The 21292-nt window shown below is 46.1% G+C and overlaps 2 protein-coding genes and 1 pseudogene across 5 annotated transcripts in view; 1 reads left to right on the top strand and 2 right to left on the bottom strand.

Moving 5' to 3' along the window:
- Positions 1-21292, top strand: part of Cdk5rap1 (CDK5 regulatory subunit associated protein 1) — a 303956-nt gene that overhangs the window by 91555 nt on the left and 191109 nt on the right. The gene's annotated exons all lie outside the window — the stretch shown is intronic.
- On the bottom strand, positions 3681-5624 carry LOC128102165 (caprin-2-like; annotated as a pseudogene).
- Positions 7353-8288, bottom strand: LOC128102168 (E3 ubiquitin-protein ligase ZNRF1-like). The gene has a single exon (XM_052725723.1). It carries the CDS (start codon positions 8199-8201, stop codon positions 7647-7649), a length of 555 nt encoding a protein of 184 aa, XP_052581683.1. The 5' UTR covers positions 8202-8288; the 3' UTR covers positions 7353-7646.

The following is a 21292-nucleotide window of genomic DNA, read 5'->3' as shown; positions in this document are numbered from 1 at the left end:
CTAGAGGAACGAGATGAAAGATGAGGAAGAGCCAGATGAGAGAGAAGGAGACGGGAGAGGAGCTGATAGGAGAAAGAACTAGATAGATGAGAACCTAGAAGGGACAGAACTAGATGAAGGAATTAAGATAGAACCTAGAGGGGACAGTAGATAAATATAGAGAAATCAGGCAAGAAAGGAGCTAGACATGAGAGCAGAATAGAAGCTGTGCAGAGAGAGAACTATCACAGAATAATAAAGTGTATGAACTAAGGAGTTTCATGTACATAGATTCATTTCTTTTCATCAAAGATTAATTATCAGCTGGTTGTAGATTCTTCCCGGACCCTGGGAGGGGACTATCGAGGGGCTGGACCGATAGACCTCCAAGGGCTGCAAATGGCCCTTGGTGTACAGATCCACCTCTGAGGTTGATAGATGGTTTGAGTGTGATGAGACTTTTCTTAGTACAGTTGTGCTTGACCCAAGGACCCTTAAGCGCAGTCCTGGGACAGGGCCTTCAAGTTCATATCTCGTGCCAGTCAAGATTAAAGACAGGTACGTTGTGGGAGTAAGCAAAGTGGAAGCAGGATTTATTCAAGGAGAATTACAGAAAAGTGAGAAACTCCAGAGAGTGGGAGGGGTTTCTGAGATAGGAAAAGGCTCTTTTTTTGAACTTTCTTCGTGTGTGTGTGTGTGTGTGTGTGTGTGTGTGTGTGTGTGTGTGTGTGTGTTGCATAGCAGAAACTAGACCAAGGCTGAATGTGATAATTGTTATGATATTGTTTAGTTCTCCATGCTGTCGTGGGCCCAGCCAGCAGAGGGCCCACATGCTCTATTCATGTCCCTTGAGCCAACCTGAGAGTAAGCACTCTGTTACTCATGTCCACCAAAAAGTAGTGGCAGTCGTTTTAATTAATATCTGTGGTACTGACGGGGGTCTCTGTCTTCAAATGGGTGGAGGCTTTTGTAGAAGCTGTCTTCACATCATCTGTTACGATCAGCAATTTAAAAGCACCGAAAGGACAGCCGTGCCTTAGGTACGTTCCTCGGGGGTTTGGGAGGGGCAGCCGGCCTACTATTACTGCTCTGTAGCTCTGTCCCTCCTCTCATCTGGCCAGTGTGAATCTTTCTTTCAACATCAGCCTCACTGTGCTGTAAGTGAGCATCCTGTAGTTTTCACCATAAGCCCTCTTCCCCTACTGCCTGCCACGAGGCAGCTCCAGCATCAAGATCAGCATGGGGTGGCCTCCTGGCTACTGTAGGGCATTGGGCAACAGTATGCCAAAAGGAGATGGCCACATGCTGACTTCAGGGAAGAACCTCTGGGTATTGGGCCTGCACCGGAGGGCAGCATGTGGGCAGCTCCAATGAGATTTTCTTCTGTTGGAAGCATGAGAGTGGCACTGTGGGTACTGGAACTGTCTTGAAAATAGTTTCTGGCAGCCTTCTGTATACTGGATACCTAGGGGCATCACATGGAAGATTAACTGGGTACTGGTCCTTCACTCTGAGATGCCTGAGTGTGGTCACATGGGTACTGGGTCTTCTCTGATATCAGCATGCAATCAGTCTCCTGGGTACTTACTGGTCCTAGGGACAGCCTACATTTGGATTACTGAGCACTGAGTCTACAGTGAATTCAGCCTGTAGGCATTCCTGTGGGTATTGAGCCTATCAGGGGTCAATGTGACTAGGCTAAAAGATATTGCTTCTTCTCTGAGGTCGTCATGGGGACAGCCTCCTAGGTACTAAGCCTGTACTGAGTGAAGTGTGTAGATGATATTAAGCTTACCCTAGGGGCATTGTGGGTTTTATTTGTTTCCAATGCTGAAAGGGTATCAGTGCTCAAGTAGGCTTTGGGATGCTGCTCTTGCCCTGAGGCCATCATGCAGTTGGCCTCCTGGGTACCAATCCAGTATTGGAGAATAGAAGGCTGTGAGCTCAAAGGATACTGGGTTGACCTTGTGGAAATTATGTGGGTGGTCCCTTAAGCACCGGGTCTGCCCTGACCTTTGTGTTGGAGCTGCCCTCTAGGAATAGGGCCTGCCCTGTGGGCAGCTTGTGTAGTCTCCTGAGTACTGGGCCTTCCTTGAAATCAGTGTGTGGTTGGTTCCCTTTGTTCAAAAGTCTTCCCTGTGGGTAGTGATTTGTCATCCCCTTAGTTACCGATTCTGCCATTGGAGTAGCATTCTTGTTGTGCCCTGGGTACTATACCTGAACTGATATTGATGTTCAGGTAGCTTACTGGGTAAAGGGTCTGTCCTAGAGTGCAGCATGTGGGTTAACCTGGGCGACAGTTTTCAAGTAGACTCCTGAGAAGTGGATCTGTACTATGAGACCCATGGGGCTCCATGGAGACAGCCTGCTGGGTGCTGGGAATGTTTTGGTTTTTAACTATGCAGGCATTTTGTTGGGTACTATTTGTACACTAGAGGCAGGAAAGTGTGGACCCATGGGCACTAGACCTGACTCTGCTGAGCACTCTCTGGGGTGTCTGTAATGTTGGCTTAGGCACCCAAGCCTTTACTCAGCATACTCTGAATTGTCTGCGGTGGGCCTGGTACCCAGGTTCCTTCCAATGCACTGTGGATACTCTGTAGTGGGTCAGGCTTCTAACCCATGTCCAGTATTCTGTGAACTCTCTCATAATAGGTCATTGACTTTTTTTAGACTGTATTATGTAGTTTCAATGACTATGGAACTATTTTACTTTGATTTTTTTCCCCAGGCAGGGTCTCAGTATGTAGCTCATAGATGGCCTGAAACTCACTGTGTAGACCAGGCTGGCCCCAAACTCATAGAGCTCCCCTTGCCTCTGCCTCCTGAGTGCTGGGATTAGAGGTGAGTGCTCTTTTCCTTTGATTTTTTTCTGACTTTGTCCCATGGTGGTCTGAGAAGATCATTTGTTAGAATCCATCATTTAATTGGTTTTTCATCTGTGGCCTTATCAATAGCCTCTCCTGGAAGAAGCCTCCCATTCTTCTGAAGGAACACCCGTTTTTTTGTCTTTGAGTGAAACCTCCTGACAGATCTCACTGGCTTCTTGAGGTAGTCAAGCACTCCATTCTATTTCCTTTTTTGTCTCTTGTGTTCTTGCCCTACTTATTGTGGAGAGTGTGCTCCTAGGGTCCTGTCTGGTCTCACCTTGGCTCCCTGGTGTACCATCTCTGTCAAATAATGAGGCATGCAGAACATAATGTCAAGACAGGCAGAATTCATTACAGAATAGGATGAGGCTCTCTCAAGGGTGAGAGAGAGAGAGAGAGAGAGAGAGAGAGAGAGAGAGAGAGAGAGAGAGAGAGCGCGAGCGAGCAGTGGCTGAAGGGGACCATTGTGGAGGAAGATATTCTTGAGGGGTGAGAGTGGACAATGGGCAGAGAGACCACTGTGCTGACCTACACAAAGTTGAAGTAAACTTTGTCCTAGTTCCTAAAGTCTCCAGAACATAGTAGCTGTCCTGAAGTATGTTCCTGTTCAAGGGATTGGCAGACCCATTTGAATGAACTTTGAAAGGGTGGGACAATGTGTGTCTCTGTTCTTTAGCAGAAAGCCTTCTCCTGCTGGAGAGTAACTCTGAGTTTTCTGGCAGTTCAGAAAGACTTGTCTCCATGTAGCACCTAACATGTAATTCAGATCTAGTTCTTTTAAGAAACAAAATAATTGACAGAGAAGATTAAAAAAAGAGAATTAAAACAAAACAAAAGAAAAAGTACACTAGCCAGCTTTCCCAGGGAGAAGCAGCCTTCCCTTGCTGGGCATCAACATAGGCTTGTTAGTCCCCACTCTCTTCTTTTGTCTAGTCTGTAGTCAAAGTCAGCATGGTTTTAAATGTTCTTGTAATCGTGACACCTTCTTCCTCCTTTTGATGGAATTTCAAAGTTGAAGGAGGGACAGCTGGGATCTTTTCCCCTTTCCTAAATGCACTAACAGGGAAACTGATTTTGAAGAAAAGCTTCTGCTCTCCTGATCTGCTGTTCAAGATGTCAAAGACACATCCAGGGCCAAGAACTGCCGAGTGCTTAGATCTTACACTCAGCCACCCATAAACCCTCAAGATTCCTCACTATAAAAAGTGGGTGCTAGCCTGCATTTTTTCCAGCCTGAGTTTTTTATTGAGGCACAACAAGGCATTGTAACTTGTCTGAAGTTGAGGCAGTCAGTTCAGGAAGCTGACCCTTAACACAGTTGAGGGTTAAGTGCAAACAATACCCTTCACTGTGTGACTAGCAAGGCTATATCACAATTTATAAAGTGCCAGATCAGTGCTAATTGTCATTCCACTTCAAAGTTTTTACATAAAGAGAAAAACAGAGAAGCAAGGACCTCCTTCTTCCTCTAGGAACAAAATATTTTCCCCAACTGGGTAAGGATTACTTTTCCTTAGATCCACTAGTAAGAACTTCATTCTTTTACTCTGAGCTGAATGTCAATCTTGATAAAGAAGATAGCCTGAAAATGTAGAGTCTTTCCAGCTACTCCCTTAAATTGTTCCCCTGTGTAAGCGCAACCGTATCTGGTCTCCTTGGAGGAGCTGGAGAATGGCATGGTTGCTAGCCGTCTCATGGTCTGGAGCACCATCATTGGCATAGGCTGACACCAAGACCTCCTCATTCTTCATGAGGTTGACATACAATGGTACAGTCACAGCCAGTTTTAGCATGTGGAAAATGAATACATACGTGCCAGTCACTGGGCAATTGAAGCTACCAAGCTGAAGATCAAAGGTTTCTCCCAAGTTGTTCAGGAGAAGATCAAACACAATAGGTTGGTCTAAAGTTCCAGGAGCCAGATTGGATGTTCAACTCTCATTTGCTGAGGCAGAGGATAGATGTGTACTGGAAGGATGGCAGCTGCTGGGCTTGTCGCTGGCACATCCACAGGGGTCATGCTCTGGGAGTCTCCTTGCCCAGAATCTCCACTGTTAAAATTCTCGCTGTTTCTCTGTGGGCTGCTCACCTGAGAGGGGTCGCTCCACCCTGCTCTTGAATTTGCCTGAAGACCACTAGATGTCCCTAAACATTGCTGGAAATTATCCCTTTGACTGTACGGTGTTCCAGGATATTCTCTAACTTGCAGCTGCAGTTGGCTGTAATTCCCATTGGAAGCTGAAGAGGGTCCTCTGTAACTATCGAAACCTTTGTAGCCACCAGGAGACCGATAGGGATTCGTTAGTAACCTCCCACCACGTCTACATCCTCTCAGAGACCCCCGACTACTGATGAATGGCTGAGCAGGTCTGGAAACACATACGCTAGCCTGCATTTTAAATTCTTCCATTTTAGCTCGTGCTCTGCAGGCAGAAACTGTCCTATGCAAAAGACAGAGATCATTCTGGAAGACCACAACTGGTCAAAACGCACTGATTGCAGAGTGCTCAGCCCCAGTGAATCCATCTACAACACAACTCCTGCAGCTAATTAATGCTCAGGGAACTTTGTGGAACAGAGGCCAGAAAGATTTAAGCACCAGAGGGCCAGGAAATATGCTGTGAGAGTATGTCCCCTGGAAATGACAGAGAAGCTTCACCTATGATACCTCAACAATATGGCTGTCTAAGGAAGCCCTGAACAAGTACACTACCCATAGACATAGTAACATGGTAACACGGTGCCCCACCCATAGACCAAGAAGCACAGGCAACTCAAGATTGCTGAGAATTACTTTATGGTTCTTGTGAGGAGCGCTCTCCAGCTCAAGTAGTTTAACTTTAAGATATATGTGTATATTTTATAACTTTGTACATATTTTATATAGTAAATATTTATAAGGTCTATGTGTATATTTATATGTATTATGTGTAATTTTAGGTAACTATAAAGCTATGTGATCCCTTCAGGTTTTATCAAACAACCTTGTCTCCCATTCCTCCTCCTCCTGCTCTCCTCCCTAGTTGAAGCCCCCTTCCTGTTACTGTTTCCCACTTCATACCACCTTACTCTGCTATCCCACTCCCAGATGCCCACCATTGTGGCCCATGGTCTCTTTATAATTGCCTGGTCTTTGTGGTTACTCCATGCTCTGTACTCCCATCTGAGGATTTGGAGCTAGGAACCACAGACGAAAGAGAACACACAGCATTTGTCTTCCTGGGTCTCGTTTTACCTCATTCAATACAAACTTTTCTAGGTTCATCCATTTATCTGCTAATTTCATATTTTCATTTTTTATAGATGAATAATATTCCATTGTGTATAGGTACTGAATTTTCATTATCCATTCGTCTGTAGAAGGACATTTAGGTTGTTTCCATTTCCTGGCTGTTATGAATAGAATGGCAAGGAAAATGCTGAGGAAGTATCTATGGAGTAGGTTGTTGAGTCCTTTGGGCATGTGACAAGGAGTGGTATAGCTGGGTTGTGGTGATATTGTGTTCCCCAAAATATTGTGCACCCTAATAAACTTATCTGGGGTCAGAGAACAGAACAGCCACAATATTAAACATAGAGGTTAGGCAGTGGTAGCACACGCCTTTAATCCTAGCATTCCAGAGGCAGAGATCCGCCTGGATCTCTGTGAGTTCAAGGCCACACTGGAAACAGTCAAGCATGGTGACTCACGCCTTTAATCCCAGGAAGTAATGGCAGGAAGCAGAAAGGTATTTTAGGAGTGAGGACGAGGAACTATAGCCTGGTTAAGCTTTTAGACTTTTGAGCAGCACAGTTCAGCTGAGAGGCATCCAGTCTGAGGAAACACGACCACCTGAGGATTTGGCGAGGTGAGGTGGCTGTGGCTTGTTCTGCTTCTCTGATCTTCCAGCGTTCACCCCAATGCCAGGCCCTGAGTTTGTTTTTATTGATAAGATTCGTGCTACACTGGGTCATGCGGTAGATATTTTTAAAAAGTGTTTTGAGGGTTCTCCATACTGATTTCCACAGTGGCCACGGCACTTTGCATTTCCACCAACAGTGGGTGAGGGTTCCTCATTCTCCACAACCTTGCCAGCATTTGTTTTCAGTTGCTTTTTATGATCAGCTTTGGACTGAAAACTCCCCAGGACAGTTCCATGATGAGATGGTCCATCATATTACACTTCTGGCTAGAATCTCAGACAATCTTACCCATTACTCTAAGACTGGCTGCAGACTCTACAGCTAGCCCTATTGAGACCTAACTATCTAAGCTTTCTTACAGGACCCCACAGGGAAACCATTGCCCCCAAACAGCAGGAAGCAATTCTAAGAAAATGACACCCCCTCTCCCACAGGTTTCATTTTTCTCAGGGTTATGGATGGATGGTTATAGGGTTGGGGGTGGAACACTAAAATTTAGACTCAGCATTCTCCTTTAGAAAAGAAAAAGAGGAATGGATAGGTATAGTATATTAAGGTAGATTTTTTTATATAATTTTTTTGTTGTTGTAAACACTTTAAGGACAGACCCACAACGCCTTTCAAAGGTGAAAAAGAAAATGCCCTTTCCCTCTTGGGTTGAAGGTGAGGGGAAAGATAGAGGTCAATTCAATTCATTCTTCTCTCAGACTCGCTCTCAATCAGTTGGGTGTCCTCAGGGAGGAGGGAGGACCATGTTCTGGAAGTCAGTGCAGAAGGGGTGCCCTGTTCCCTCTGGTGTCCCAAGCTCAGCTCTGTCCAGTGTCCGAGGAGCCTCCTCCCAGGACCAGGGCTGTCTGTCCCTTTGAGAGGAGTCAGCAAGCCAGCCCAGCAGGGTCAGTCAGCAGGGTGCTCTGGACAAGATCTGTTCACTTCAAACCAGGAGTCTATGCAGCTTTTGTGATAGATGCACAGGCAAGGCAGCCTGGCTATCGTGTCCCCCTGAAGCAGCTCCTCCAGGCAGATCACACACTCCCCCGCATCTTTAGTCAGCACGTCATCATTGTAGGAGAGGCGAGGTTTGCTCAGACACATTATAAAGTACATTTCCATCTCATCAGAAGCCACAGACTTGGAGCAAATGGGGCACTTGAAACCACTGTGCGAGTTGAACCACCTGGGTGCGATGTGCAGAGGTAGAGCATCCGCCAGCGAGGCTCGGGAGCCCAGGTACAGCATCCCGTCTCTATGGTGACCGCCGCCTGTCTCCTGGTAACCATTGCCGTGAGCATAGGTGGAGTCCGACGTGGACCCTCCGCCGCCCGGCGCCCTCTCCGAGTCGCCGGTCCCACGGGAAGCGGGGGTGTAGAGGCCAAAGGGCACCCCTCCGGCCGTGCTGGGGTCCATGCCCATGCCCGCCACCGAGCTAACCGAGCGGCTGCGCAGCCCCATAGCTCCGCCGCCCGTCCGGTAGTGCCCAAAGTGGGGCGCTCCTCCCGGCGGGGGCTGTCATCGGTAGAGACCCCCGGGAAGGGGCCCCGAGAGCGGGCCGCCGTGCTCTGCTTGCCCCCCCCTATGTTCGCCCGGGCCCTGGTGGGGCGGGAACCTGGAGGCCTAAACCCTCTCCCACTACTCAGGAGCGGGTGGAGGGCTGGGGGAACATAAAGGGGGGGGTTACAAAAGAGCCTCGAGGGGAGAAAATGAAAAAAAAAAAAAAGAGAGAGAGAGAGAGGGGGAAAAAAACCCTCAGAAAATCCGCGGGGCGGAAAAAGCGAGCGAGCGGGGACCCCAAACTAAGCATTTCAAACAGTCCAAGACGAATGCATGTTCTCCTTAAGGTCCGAAGACGCGCGGTCCGGAGCGGGTTCCGCGCCACAGGCCGCCCCCGGGCTCCAGTGCGGAGGAGCGGCAGCGAAGGGAGGGAGGCGCCGGAGGAGGCCGCCCGCCCGCCCGGCCGCCCGCAGCAGGAAGCGGCGGAGGCTCGGGGCGCCGCGCGCGTCCCCGGTCTCAGGACTCGACGACCGGGGCCGACGGCCGGGACTCCTCCAGGCCTCGGGAGGGCTCGCGGCGGTGGGGCAGCTAGGCGGAGCTCTGGAAGCCGCGGTCGCGTGGCATCGCGCTCTGGCTCCAGCCGCCGCCTGCTCCTCCAGCCAGCCGCCCCGCCCCGCTCGGTCAGGGCTGCCTAAGGTAGATTATTGTATCAACTAGTAAACTGATTTAGCAAACTATCAGCCTTGGATAATTTGCACTGATATGGATTCTTGTATATTTGATACAAATGTAAACTATTCTTATATTCCTATTTAAGATAATTTGTATGTTAATACAAATACAAAATCTATGTTTGTTGTATTGTACATATATTTCTACTCCTGTTCGAAATATTTTGTGTATTGATACAAATGTAAAATTATATTTGTCCTACTGTATGTATGTTCTACCTCTGTTTAGGATATTTTGTATATCTATACATGTTAAGGATATTGTCATCTTGCACTATACATTTCTTCCTTTGTTTAAGATATTTTGTGTATTATCACAATTTTGAGGTTATTGTCCTTATACAGTACATCTGCTTACAGACTGTTTACCTTGTTAACGTGAAGCCTTAGTCCTTAGGTTATTTAAGTAGGGAAGACTTACAGATTAATGTCACCCGTGCTGTCATTTCTATAGTTATATTAGTTAAGTTGTCCAGATTTACAGAAACATGTGTCAGATGGGTAGGTAATCTTCAAACACTTCATAGACCTGGAGAATATGGCATTTAAATAACTTAGAATTTTGTTGACGTGAGACACAATTGCTCCTGGCAGCACCAATCTGATCCCAAGAGAATGTTGGGCTTCTAGACATTTCCATTTGGAAGTTGTCTTCCTCTTGTCACAAAATGGCCTGCTGGGCAAAGAACTGCCCTTGTCTTGACTGCTGACAGTATGAACGCTGTCCTTTCTGGATGAGCAGGACACAAGGAAAATCAACTACTGAACTCTGCCAAGACAGGGTAAGGTGGTCTTTCAAAATTCCTGCTTCTGAAAATGGTCTGTCAGATATTCTAGGCTGTAGCCAAATTGGGTGCCCCAACAATGCTGAGAAACTTTAGGTGACTGTCCAGGCTGCCAGCTGTCTCTGTCTATTCTTGCAAGAATTTCAGAAATTGCTTGTTTGCATTTTCTGTTTTCTCAGGTATTATTATTTTCCTTCTCAGGTCTTTGATGGGGTTGAAGACTAGATAGTTGCAGTTATAATCCTCTCATATCTTAGCTAAGAACATTTTAGATACTAAAGTTAGGATCAGGATAGGACAGCTCTTGGAGTAATCTCAGTAATTTGCCATTTACCTATGATCTGGACATTTCTGGACATTTAGCATGTCTTTCTTGTTTGATGTTGTTCTTGTTGGTTGTAGTTCCATTTTTGTTTATGTTATTACCCTTTGTTTTTCCTGGACAATACTTGATAATCATTCTTATTGTGTGTAGTTTGCATTAAGTTTAGAAGCTTCCTATTTAGATAAAAAGGGGAAATGTAGTGGTATTTGCTCTGCCCCATGACCTTGGGCCTGAAGGAGGCAGTACTTCTTGCTGTTGTACTTGACCTCTTAAAAGGAAAGGGAGAAGGGTCACAAGCTCCTTCTCCCTCCCTGCTATGGAGAGGTGGATTCACTCCCGGTCAGATCAGAGGATGACTTCAGTTGTCTACTCCGTTCTGTATTCATGAGTATTTTTCCTCAATTTATATGCTAATAAATCCCTACTACCCATTAAATAGACTCACGTGGATTGATCTTAATAAGGTATGGCTAATATACCCAGTGAGACTGCATTGGTATTGAGTATTTTTATCAAGGATTGTTGCATCCATGTTCACCAAGGACAATGACTTAACGCTTTTTCTTGTTATGGTGTAATTATTTTGTTTTAGAATTGGGGTATCAGCTTTATAGGATGAGTTTGGATGTGTTTCTTCCCTTTCTATTTTGTGGAATAGGCTGAATTTGCCTGGTCATGGGAGGTGGGGATTATTAAAATGACTTTTAATTTTGTTGCTTCTTATTGGTCATTTTATGAGGCTGCTCATTATATGACCATCAATTGAGGGAACATTGAGAGCTACACCATCTCTGAGGATGTGTTCTGTACCAGCCTGCCCTTGAAGTGCACATCTGAATCTTCTCCAATGAGCTACTCCAGGATGTGACCACAGCTGGCACTCACAACCAAAGAACAAGATCCTCCTGGGATATGTATCTCCCTTCTCCAGGGAGGAAGCCAGGAGTGAGAGCACCAGCATTTAAGACACAAACAGTAGCTCACCCCTTTTTTAAACTCACCTCAGGAGACTTCAGTGTCCAGAGCCAGGGTATATGCACAGTGTCTTCAAGAAAGTGAAAACAAGGTTAGAAGGGGCTGAAGAGTAGGGTTACAAACTGCTTATGCAACTTATGTTATTGCCACCTGGCCCACGAGAGGCAACATGGAGCCCAGAACAAAATCTTGTTGGTGAATGAGGAGGACAGTGGAGACAGTTATGAAAAAAATAGGTGGGGCAGACATGATGCATTTCTGCATTTTATTCATCCAGGCTTTTATAGTGTCCTTTCCAATGAACAAGTTCTAATTATACACTTGTTTTGGGTAGGTGACTTAAACGTAGTTGCTTTGCAAGCAGAAATTCTGATGGCTCTCTAGCACCCACGCAACACTAGGAGTGGCCATAAGCTCCTCTACTGTCTGCACTGAGGTGGAGGCGCCAGGCACAGGGGGATTGCTGAGCCTTGCTGCTTGACAGCCTAACCAAAATCTGAGCTATAGATTCAGTGAGAGACACTGTCCTAAGAGCATAAGTCAGAGAGTGACAGAGGAGTGCCACACTCTGCATGGCTCCAGGGACTGACATACCTGGGGCTGAGAGGGACTGAAGAAAGGACAGACACACCTACAGAAAAGTGGGGATCGGGTGGTCTCTGGGCTCTCAGGTAGAGAACTCAGTGTATTTATTGTATGCAGTTGAATAGGGGACCAGAGTTATTGCATATAGCAGAGGAAGGAGGTGGGTTTATTATATACATCCGAACAAAGAGGCAAGTTTAGGTAATCCCATAGTCTCTGTAGGGGAGCAGTCTTTAGGCCACAAATGTGGTGTGTGTGTGTGTGTGTGTGTGTGTGTAAGCTATAGTGACATTTTCTGCACACACTATCAACATTCACATGCAGACTAGAGGAAGACTTTGCCATCTCTCTAAGTCACCCAGGGAAGGCTTTGTCACTCACATGGAATTAAGACATTGGTCCTTGACATGGCTGTGCCCATGTCAACAGCACACATTCACCCAGGACTTTATTCCCTCAGGGCTTCCTACAGAGGAGAATACCAAATGTCCTCCTTTGGTCCCTGCGTGGATACACATACTTCACACATACAAAACAGAAAGAAGAAAATGAGAAATAGGTAGCAGAGGATGGTGCCGTGAGGCTGGGGAAGAGTGAGAAGTACTGGTGAGAAGGAGTGATGGATTGCTCAGAAAGAATCAGCTTGAGGGCTCTTCCCAGCACTGGGCCCGGACACCCGAGAACAAGTGCTGTTTATTTCACTGTCACCAAGAGAACCCCTTTCCTGTGCTTCTCTGCTTTCAAGTGAACTTCTGAGCACCCTGGCAGCTGATGCCAGGGAGCAGAAACTGTCCTGGCATGGATGTAGACAGCCACAGGAGGGAGGTAGCTATGAAGTTCAGCATGTTGTGTTTCTATAACCTGGGCCAGAGGTCTCTGTCTAACACAGGAAAAGATATGCAAATTGCCACATGCTTCTACACAGATCCCAAGTCATAAAAGCATTTGCCCCATGATGACCTCGAAAAGCATCCTGCTTATAGCACAGTTTGATCCAAAATGATGCCAAAAGCTGGGTGTCAAAATCCTTTTTCCTCCCTGTTGGTGAAGACGCTGTAAGGTGGTGTTGGGACATGTTTGTCTGATCTGCTTATCTGTTTATTCCTTCAAGTTCTGGTTCAGGGAATGTGGTCTTCTGCCTATAAGCTCACCAACCCTGTGTTCTTGGCCAGATTTACAGTACCAGGCATTGGTTTCCTCCTGTGGAGTGGGCCTTAAATTCAATCAGAAAGTTGTTTGTTACACAATAACGTTCATGCCACTGCTGTGTTCATGGGCATATATTGTGACACTGGTTCCTATTGTAGCTTACAGGAGTCATAGCTGGTAAAACTGTTTATAACTCCTCTTGCCCAGAAGCCTGCACAGCACCCTTTGGTACTATAAACCTAGCCAGCAGGGTGGATGCTTCCTGGTCATACCAATTTGATTTCTCTATGATAAAAGTATGTGGCATCTTCAGTAATATGGTTTTACTATCAAGTTCTAGAGGAAAATCAAGAGCAATGGAAATAGATGGTATTATTTTGGGCGCCTCTAGGCTACCCCTGACTAACAGCTAAAAGTACTGAAACTGACTAAAGTCCTGAGTTTTTCATTTGGCACCCTGTGGCTTCTGGGCAAAGCATTATCCCCTGTGTAGAGTAATTCACTCTCTTTAAATTATTTTATATGAAAATATACATGTGAATCACAAAATGGTAGGTTCCTTGTAGCTTTTTCCAAACATCCTTAGTATTAGTTATCTCTCTCTAATTTTTCTTCCCACCTAAACCTTCCTCCCCATTATTTCCTTTCCCTGCTTCATACCACCTGTGTTTTACCATCCCCCCCCTTGAAAATCTGTTTTTCTTCTTGTCACTAATAAATCCTTTCCAGCTTCCTGGGTTCTACAGGCACTCCAAGTTTAGGGCTAAATGTTCAACACTAGTATCCACACACAAGTGAGAACATGTAAGATGTTTTTCTTTCTGGGTCTTGGTCATCTTGCTCAGTATAATTTTTTTGTTCTACCCATTTACCTACAGATCTTACTGTTCTTTGCAACTGAAATGAAATTCCATTGTATATAGGTACAACATTTCCATAATCCATTCACCATTTGATGAATGTCTAGGCTGTTTCCATGTCCTTCCTGTCTCAAATAGAATTACTATGAACATGGATGAGCATTTTTCTCTGTAGTAGGAAATTGTCTTTTGGAGCTATGCCCAGGAGTGCTATAGTAGAGCTACAGAGTGCTATAGTAGTAGCTCTATTTCTAGTTTTTTTTCTTTTGCAAAACTGCTACACTGATTTCGACAGTGGCCGCACCAGTTTGTGTGCCCAACTACCAGTACACGAGGGGTCCCTGTTCTCCATATCTGCACCAGGTTTTGTTGTGTTTTGTTTTATTAGCCATTCTGACTGGTGAAATATGGGATTTCAAAGTAGTTTTGAGTTTCATTTTCATGATGGCTAAGGATGGTGAACACTTTAAAAAATATTTCTTAGCCATTTGTATTTCTTCTGATAACTCTCTGTTCATTTCTACAGTCCACTTTTTTTTTTTTTTAAAATAAGGGTTAGTGAGGTTTATTTATTATGTATACAGTGTTCTGTCTGCATGTTGCCTGGAGGCCAGAAGAGGGCACCAGATCTCATTACAGATGGTTGTGAGCCACCATGTGGTAGCTGGGAATTGAACTGGGGACCTCTGGAAGAACAGCCAGTGCTCTTAACCTCTGAACCATCTCTCCAGCCCTACTGTCCACTTTTTAATTGGGTTGTTTTCTTTGTGTTTATTTTCTGAGTATATTCTAGGATTTGTCAGATAGATAGCTGGCAAAGGTATTTTCCCAGTCTGTAGGCTGCCTTTCGAGTCATTTAATAGTTTCCTTTGCAGTAGAGAAGTTTTAAAATTTCATGAAGTACCACATTTTTGTTGTTTATTGGTCCTGTTTCCTAGGTGATTAAGGTCCTAGTCAGAAAGTCTTTACCTGAGATATATTCTGAAGTGTTTTATTAGTCAGGGTTTTCTAGAGGAACAGAACTGATAGAATGAATCTATCTATCTACCTACCTACCTACCTACCGATCTATCTACCTACCTATCTATCTACTGTCTGTCTGTCTATCTATCTATCTATCTATCTATCTATCTATCTATCTATATCTCCATCCATCCATCCATCCACCTACCTACATACCTATCTACTTAAAGAAGATTTATTAGAGTGGTTTACAGGTTTTGGACCAGCTAGTCAACACTGGCTGTCTACTGATAGAAAGTCCCAGAATCCAGTAGTTGTTCAGTTCACAAGGATGGATATCTCCCATGATCTCCAGAATATATTGGAATCCTGAAGAAGTGGGTTCTAATGCCAATGAAGGCATGAACTTGCCAACAAGAGCAAGAATAAGAACAAGCAGATAAAGAGTGAGTGCTTCCTTCTTCCCATGTATAGACTGCAGCCAGAATTGTGGCCCAGATTTAAAGTTCTGTCATTCATTAGCTAAAAAAAAGTCAGCCTGACCCACCCCAGTGACTGCTGTTTTCATATTGCACCAGCAATGCTTAAGTTTTTTTTTCATATCTTGCCAATGGTTAGAGAACTTTTAAGTAAAGAAATCCAGAAAACAACAAAGTAAGTGATGTCTGGGAATCTTGCCATACGAGAGGGTGAGTGTACTGTTATTTCTACAGTGGGATTTGCAAGGGAGCCACTGGCCTGGCGAGAAGAGCTGAGGAGAAATGGGCAAAGAGATAAGGGAACTCATGTGATCTGGCCTCCATTTCTTTTTTTTTTCATTTTTCTTTATTAAGAAATTTTCTACTCACTCCACATACTATCCACAGATCCCCCCTCCTCCCTCCTCCAACTCCCTGCCCTCTTTCCCAAGCCCCCTCCACCCCCCCCCGCATTCCCACATCCCCCAAATCGAGGTCTCCCATGGGGAGTCAGCAGAGGCCAGCACACTGAGCCTAGGCAGGTCCAAGTCCCTTCCCACTGCACCAAGGCTGTGCAAGGCGTCACACCATAGGCACCGGATTCCCATCAGCCTGTCCATGCACCAGGGACAGATTCCCATCCCCCTGCCTGGGTGTCTGACCTCCATTTTCTTGGGTGTCATTCTTGCTTTGGGGTAAGCCCATGTCCTGTATGTGATCTTTGTGTCCTTAGTGAGCTCTACTGACTAATATAAAAATATTACCCAGGCACTGATTGTGGTGTAGATATGGCACTTGTGTTCCCAGGAGTTATCTCTTTCTGTGTGTGTGTGTGTGTGTGTGGGTCTCACTTTCTATCTATGGCAGTCCTGGAACTCACTGTAGATCAGGATGTCTTTGAACTCACAGAGATTCTTCTGCTTCTGCCTCCTGAGTGCTGAGATTAAAGGCGTGTGCCACCGCACCAAGCCAAGAAACCAATTTGTTCATGTTTCTAGGTTTTGGCATTTATTAGCTTACCTTTATTGATTTAGTTTCTTTTTTTTTTTTGGCTGTATGTATGTGTTTTTATTTGTTCATGTACATACAGGTGTGGGTATGTGTAGGTAGGTACTTGTGTAACTGTGTGTGTGTGTGTGTGTGTGTGTGTGTGTGTGTGTGTGTGTAGGTCAAAGGGCAACTGGGGGTGGTTATTTCCACTATCTATCTTTTTTTTGACTGTTTCCCACTAACGTGGCACTCAGAAAGTGAGCTAGGTTGTTGACCAATGATCCCTAGGAATCTAGCTGTCATTGCTTCTCCAGGACCAGGAAGTATTCACTAAGAAGCCCAGGTCTCTTTTAATATGTGTGCTACAAGGCAGAGTGCTGCAGACAGACATCTCTGTAGCCAGTGCCGGCTTGGCTTTTCAGTCAGGGCCACAAGGCCAGGACTATACTTACTGACCTAGGACATAGGAAATTTTTTCTGCATGGTTTATGAGGAGGTCTCTGCAGGTGTCAACAGAGAAGTGAGCCTCAGGAAGAGATAAGAATGAAAATATGGTATAGATTGACTTCATCAACCTCAGTCAAACTTCAGGGAGTCTAATGACAGGTGTTTTTTTCCCCCAATGTATTTAAGCCTCATACAACTAAAAATTTCCTGGTGTAATACAATCCCTGTTGCATGAGGAAGCATGATTACATTGAAAGTCAACTCAGGAGCCGGGCGGTGGTGGTACATGCCTTTGATCCCAGCACCCAGGAGGCAGAGACAGGCAGATCTCTGTGAGTTTGAGGCCAGCCTGGTCTACAGAGAGAGTTCCAGGACAGACTTCAAAGCTACAGAGAAACCTTGTCTCGAAAAAAAAAAAAGGAAGTCAACTCAGGGTACATGTCATTTCTTCCAAGAAGATGGGTTCTGGAGATACACTAGCTATAGTAGCTTAAGAGCCTATGGGTCTGGCCTGGTCTTGGTCATATAGGAAATGTAGAGGTCATGTGGGCTATTAGCCACTACTGGTCCTGGTTGTGGGATCTTGGGTGAGCCTCTGGCTATCAGGGTCATTTAGATTACTAGCCACCTCCCAGTCTTGGTTGGAAGAACCTGATATGGCCTGGCCCAACAGAGAACATAGATCACCAGGTTGTTAATCATTTCTATTTCTCAGTTTTCTGGATGGAAGAACAGGTTTTTCATCTTTCCCATTGGAAAGGCAATACGGTGTGCTTAATAATTTTTGTTTTTCTGGAGATGTGTGGGCTCAAGGGCCTTCCTGCTATGTTCCCAACTGTAGGCAGAAGTTTTCCTATCTTGGCAGCCATTTCTAAATAACCGACTCAGAGTTTAATATCAATTATAAATTCTTGGCCAATAGCTCAGATTTGTTACTAATGCTTATAACTTAAGCCATTTCTGTTAATCTAATGTTACCCCAAGGCTCATGACTTTTGCCTCTATCCTATGTTGAGTATCTGACTTGTTCTGCATCGGGCTGGTTACTCTTCTGACTTCCCCTTTCTCATCCTAGCATCCTGTCTGTCTCAGGCTGTCTCACCCAATCTCTTTCTGCCCAGCTATCGGCCTATCTGATTTTATTAACAATGAGAGCAATACATATTTACAGTGTCAAAAGGATTATTCCTCAGCACCCAACAGATTTGTAGTGGTATCAGGAGTCTACCTGCTCTGATCCATCTCCCAGTTTGTGTTTAAACTGTGCTCCTCCATTTTCAACATGGAGGACTTGGGTTCCAGGCTCTGTTTGGTTTCAATTAATAAGAAAGAAGCATTTAGAGTTGGAGAGTGTGCTAGCTTTCCATCAGTGTAACCAGGTGAGCATCTTAAGTGGGGAAGAGGTTAATGTAAGCTCAGTGTTAGAGGACCAGGCTGTGTCCTAATTTCTCTCCTGGTCTTTAGGTCTGTGGTTAGCAGTACACAGTTATGAGAAGCAAAGTGTTCACGAGACGGCTCGGAAGTAGGAGCAGGAACAGAAAGAGACAGGGTTCCCCATCTGCTTGAATGGCACAGCCCAGTGACCCAAAGAACCACTTCTAGGCACCACTTCTTAAAGGTACCACCTCCCAATAGCACCAGGTGGGGAGCAAGGCTGTACCACCTGAGCCTTTGAGAGGCACTCCAGATCCAAGTAAGGCAGGAAAGTGAGGGGAGAAAGGTTTAATCATTGTCACGATTGTCCCCCAGGGCACCGGAGAACACTGGATTTTGTTGTCTCATATTATTGTTCAGCCCCAAATAAGAAGTGCTTTGCATGCTCACGAACGTGTACCAGAGTTGAGACATGAGTCATCTTTTACGTTTGTGTGCAGACTGTTTATTAAGGAGCTATTCCAACAATGCCCATGACCTTGAACTGTTCTTCTTTCCCGTGTCAATCAAGGCAGAGGATCCTGAGCATGCTGAGGGGACTACTGCTATTGTTTCCTTAATCAGAAGGATGGGGCTTCAGGGTTGCATGGAAAAGATTCACAGAGGGTTTCACTGTCTCGCAGTACTTTGCCTGGCTTCAGTAGCACTGGGTTCAGTTTGCTGCCTGAAGGTGATTCTACAGAGAGAGAAAGACAGTAATTACTGCCTTTAACCTCAGAAGTTGACTGCAGGCATGGTAAGCGCTAACCCACACCCCACCAGATCACATAGCACTGCTTCAGGGATGGGGAGAGAGCACCTGGAGAGCACCCTGGAGAGCTTAGATTAGGAGAGAAGGAAGTTGAAGGGGAAGCCTCTGGCAGGAGGGGATCCGTGTGGATGCAGTCGGGGTCCACCCAGAGACAGCAGGTGCGAGGCACCGACTCTGGGGTCACAGGATCCTGAGTGAACGACCTGCTGCCCCTGCACAGTGCTGGCTGTCAGTAGCTACACTTCCACTGTTATCCAGAACTGCTGTGGGATGTGATTCTTGTCACTGTGGCTGTAGATCAGATGTCATCCATCTGATCGGTGCCCTGATCAAGGCTGGCTTGTGCAGGTTCCCTGGCCCTGATAGGGTGGGCGGGAAAGAATGAGAACATGAAAAGTACCCTGAGCGAGTGCTGCCTTTCTGTCATTCGGACCCTCTAGGGACTGATGTGGGCCCAGATGCAGGGAAGTGTGGGGTCAGGCACAGCCTCAGGTTTGAGTCCTATGAGAGAAGCTGGTGTTCTCTGGGTTAATTTCACACTGGTCGTCAGTACAGGCAGGATTGGGAATCTATGCGAGGTCCTGTATTTGAGGCAAAGCGAAGGAAGACAAAGAAGCAAGGAAGAGTTGTATTTCGGTTTCTTACCGATTTCAGCGGTCTGACATTGGCATCCTTTAGGGGAAATGTAGTCACTCCTTCGGGCGTATTCATTTGTTTAAACAGTTCTGAAATAAGGAAGTACCGTCTTGTGACAGCAGTTAGGGAAATGAGGACCTGGGTGGCTTGTCTGACCACAGTCACACTTGGGATCTCTGACCTGTATGTGGCCCTAGGAGGAGTCACTGCCACACACATTCAATATGGTGTCATGAAGACTGTCCATCCCAGCCTGCCGGATGGAGGCAAGATACGGTGTAGGGGAAGGAAGGCCCCAAAGCAGGTGGGGACCTGGCGGTCTCCTACCATTGATGAGAAATGATACACTGCCTCACGACAGGACCTGACTGGGGGTGACACATACATTTGAAGATCAGGATACTATTTACAACCACAATAGAAACAACCAGGACTGTGTATTCCTGGCCTGTGGCACCATCATGGTTGCTGTCCAAAGAGGTTCTGATATCACCTTCAAGGGTCACAACTCTAATGTCTTTAGGGGTGGGTGACCCAGGTCCACTGTCCAGCTGTATACCCTGGTGGTCTTGGTCCCAGGTACCTGCAGACAAGACTTCCTGGGAGCTCCAGAGGAGGCAATTTGATCTGTTTTTCCTTTCTACCATCATGATGCTGTCATTTATGATAGAGAAGGTGATGTATAACCCAGCAGGTGACAGGGTGGCCTTGTGCTTGGGTTTAGTGTCCAACATGTGTCATTCCCGGCACCTCTCATGGGGCACTCACTGTGCCAGCTGTCAGCGTCATTAATTCCACATACCATTGAAGGAAGACCAGGTCTTCTTCATGACTTCAGCCATAATGACTTCCACCTCTTCCTTCTGCAAGACACGGGAAGACATTTTCAGTAGAGCCTTGCAGCCCTCCGATTGTCCTCAAGGCCCAGCAGCATAAGCTGAGGCTGCAGGTTTCTGTGGGCTTTCTCTATTGGACAGGTCTGTCACATGTCAAGGTCAAATATAGAGATGGATCTTCCTGTATCCTTAGGACTCCCACATTTTTGGAGTTTTGGGGTCCCTATTGGGGTTTGTTGCCCTTGTGGCCCCATGAGCAGAGGTATCGTCCTGTTTACTGCCACCTTGCTACAGTTCCAGCAGGTGGCTTTGGGACTTTAGGAGCGACTAGGAGGTCAAAGGTTGGGAGCCCTGCACTTGGTGGCCACTGCTGCCTGCTGTGATGTGGTCTGAGGACGTAGGTCTGGGTCGCTCCAGTCATGGTGCACCCTTCTCCTCCTGTGACCCTCGTCTGAGAGCATATGGTGTTGCTTCTATACCTCCTTTCCCTTCTCACTGCTCATCTTTCTCTGTGGGAAGTCAGGCTTCTGTGAATTGAGTTAGGGTGCCACTGTAACCATACCCCACTGTGTGCACAGAGAGGACACTCCTTAAACTCTGCTCTCTAACATCTGGGGACAGACCTTGGCATAAACTACTGTATTTGGGTGTCTCTTTGAGGTCAGGGGTCAATCCTACACAGTCTTTTTCACTTAGTCCAGAGCCAGGACCATCCTGTCTCTTCCCTGCTAAGTAGAGATGGAAGGTTTGCTAACCTGAATGTTCCCTGAGTCTGCTGCTTCGCTGGCTCCTCATATCTCAGGCTGCTAAAGGGACACATTTCCTAACCCCATCTTTGGGTCCCTCTGTGGAACTCTCTCCAGCATGTGGCCCCAGACTTTCAGTATCTTCTGTCTCCTTTGTATGTGTTTGTATGTATGCTCCTTGTAGCCCCCAATGCAGATGTGAGTGTGAGCATGGGCAGCTATGGCTTAAGGGCTCTCCAGAGAGCCAGTTAGGAGCCTGAGTTCTGCTCCACAGTAGGTGTGTGCTCTATTACCCATGGGCCTCTCTTTCCCCCGTTCCTGAGTCAGAGTGTCTGGCATTGACGTGATTTCCCACCTATCATGGGTCAGTACACAAGGGCA

The sequence above is a fragment of the Peromyscus californicus genome, unplaced genomic scaffold (genome assembly GCF_007827085.1).
Source record: "Peromyscus californicus insignis strain IS unplaced genomic scaffold, ASM782708v3 Scaffold_7__1_contigs__length_154581171, whole genome shotgun sequence".
Lineage (NCBI taxonomy): Eukaryota > Metazoa > Chordata > Mammalia > Rodentia > Cricetidae > Peromyscus > Peromyscus californicus.
The sequence above is the reverse complement of the archived record's forward strand: the minus strand, read 5'-3'. Positions and strand labels throughout refer to the sequence as shown.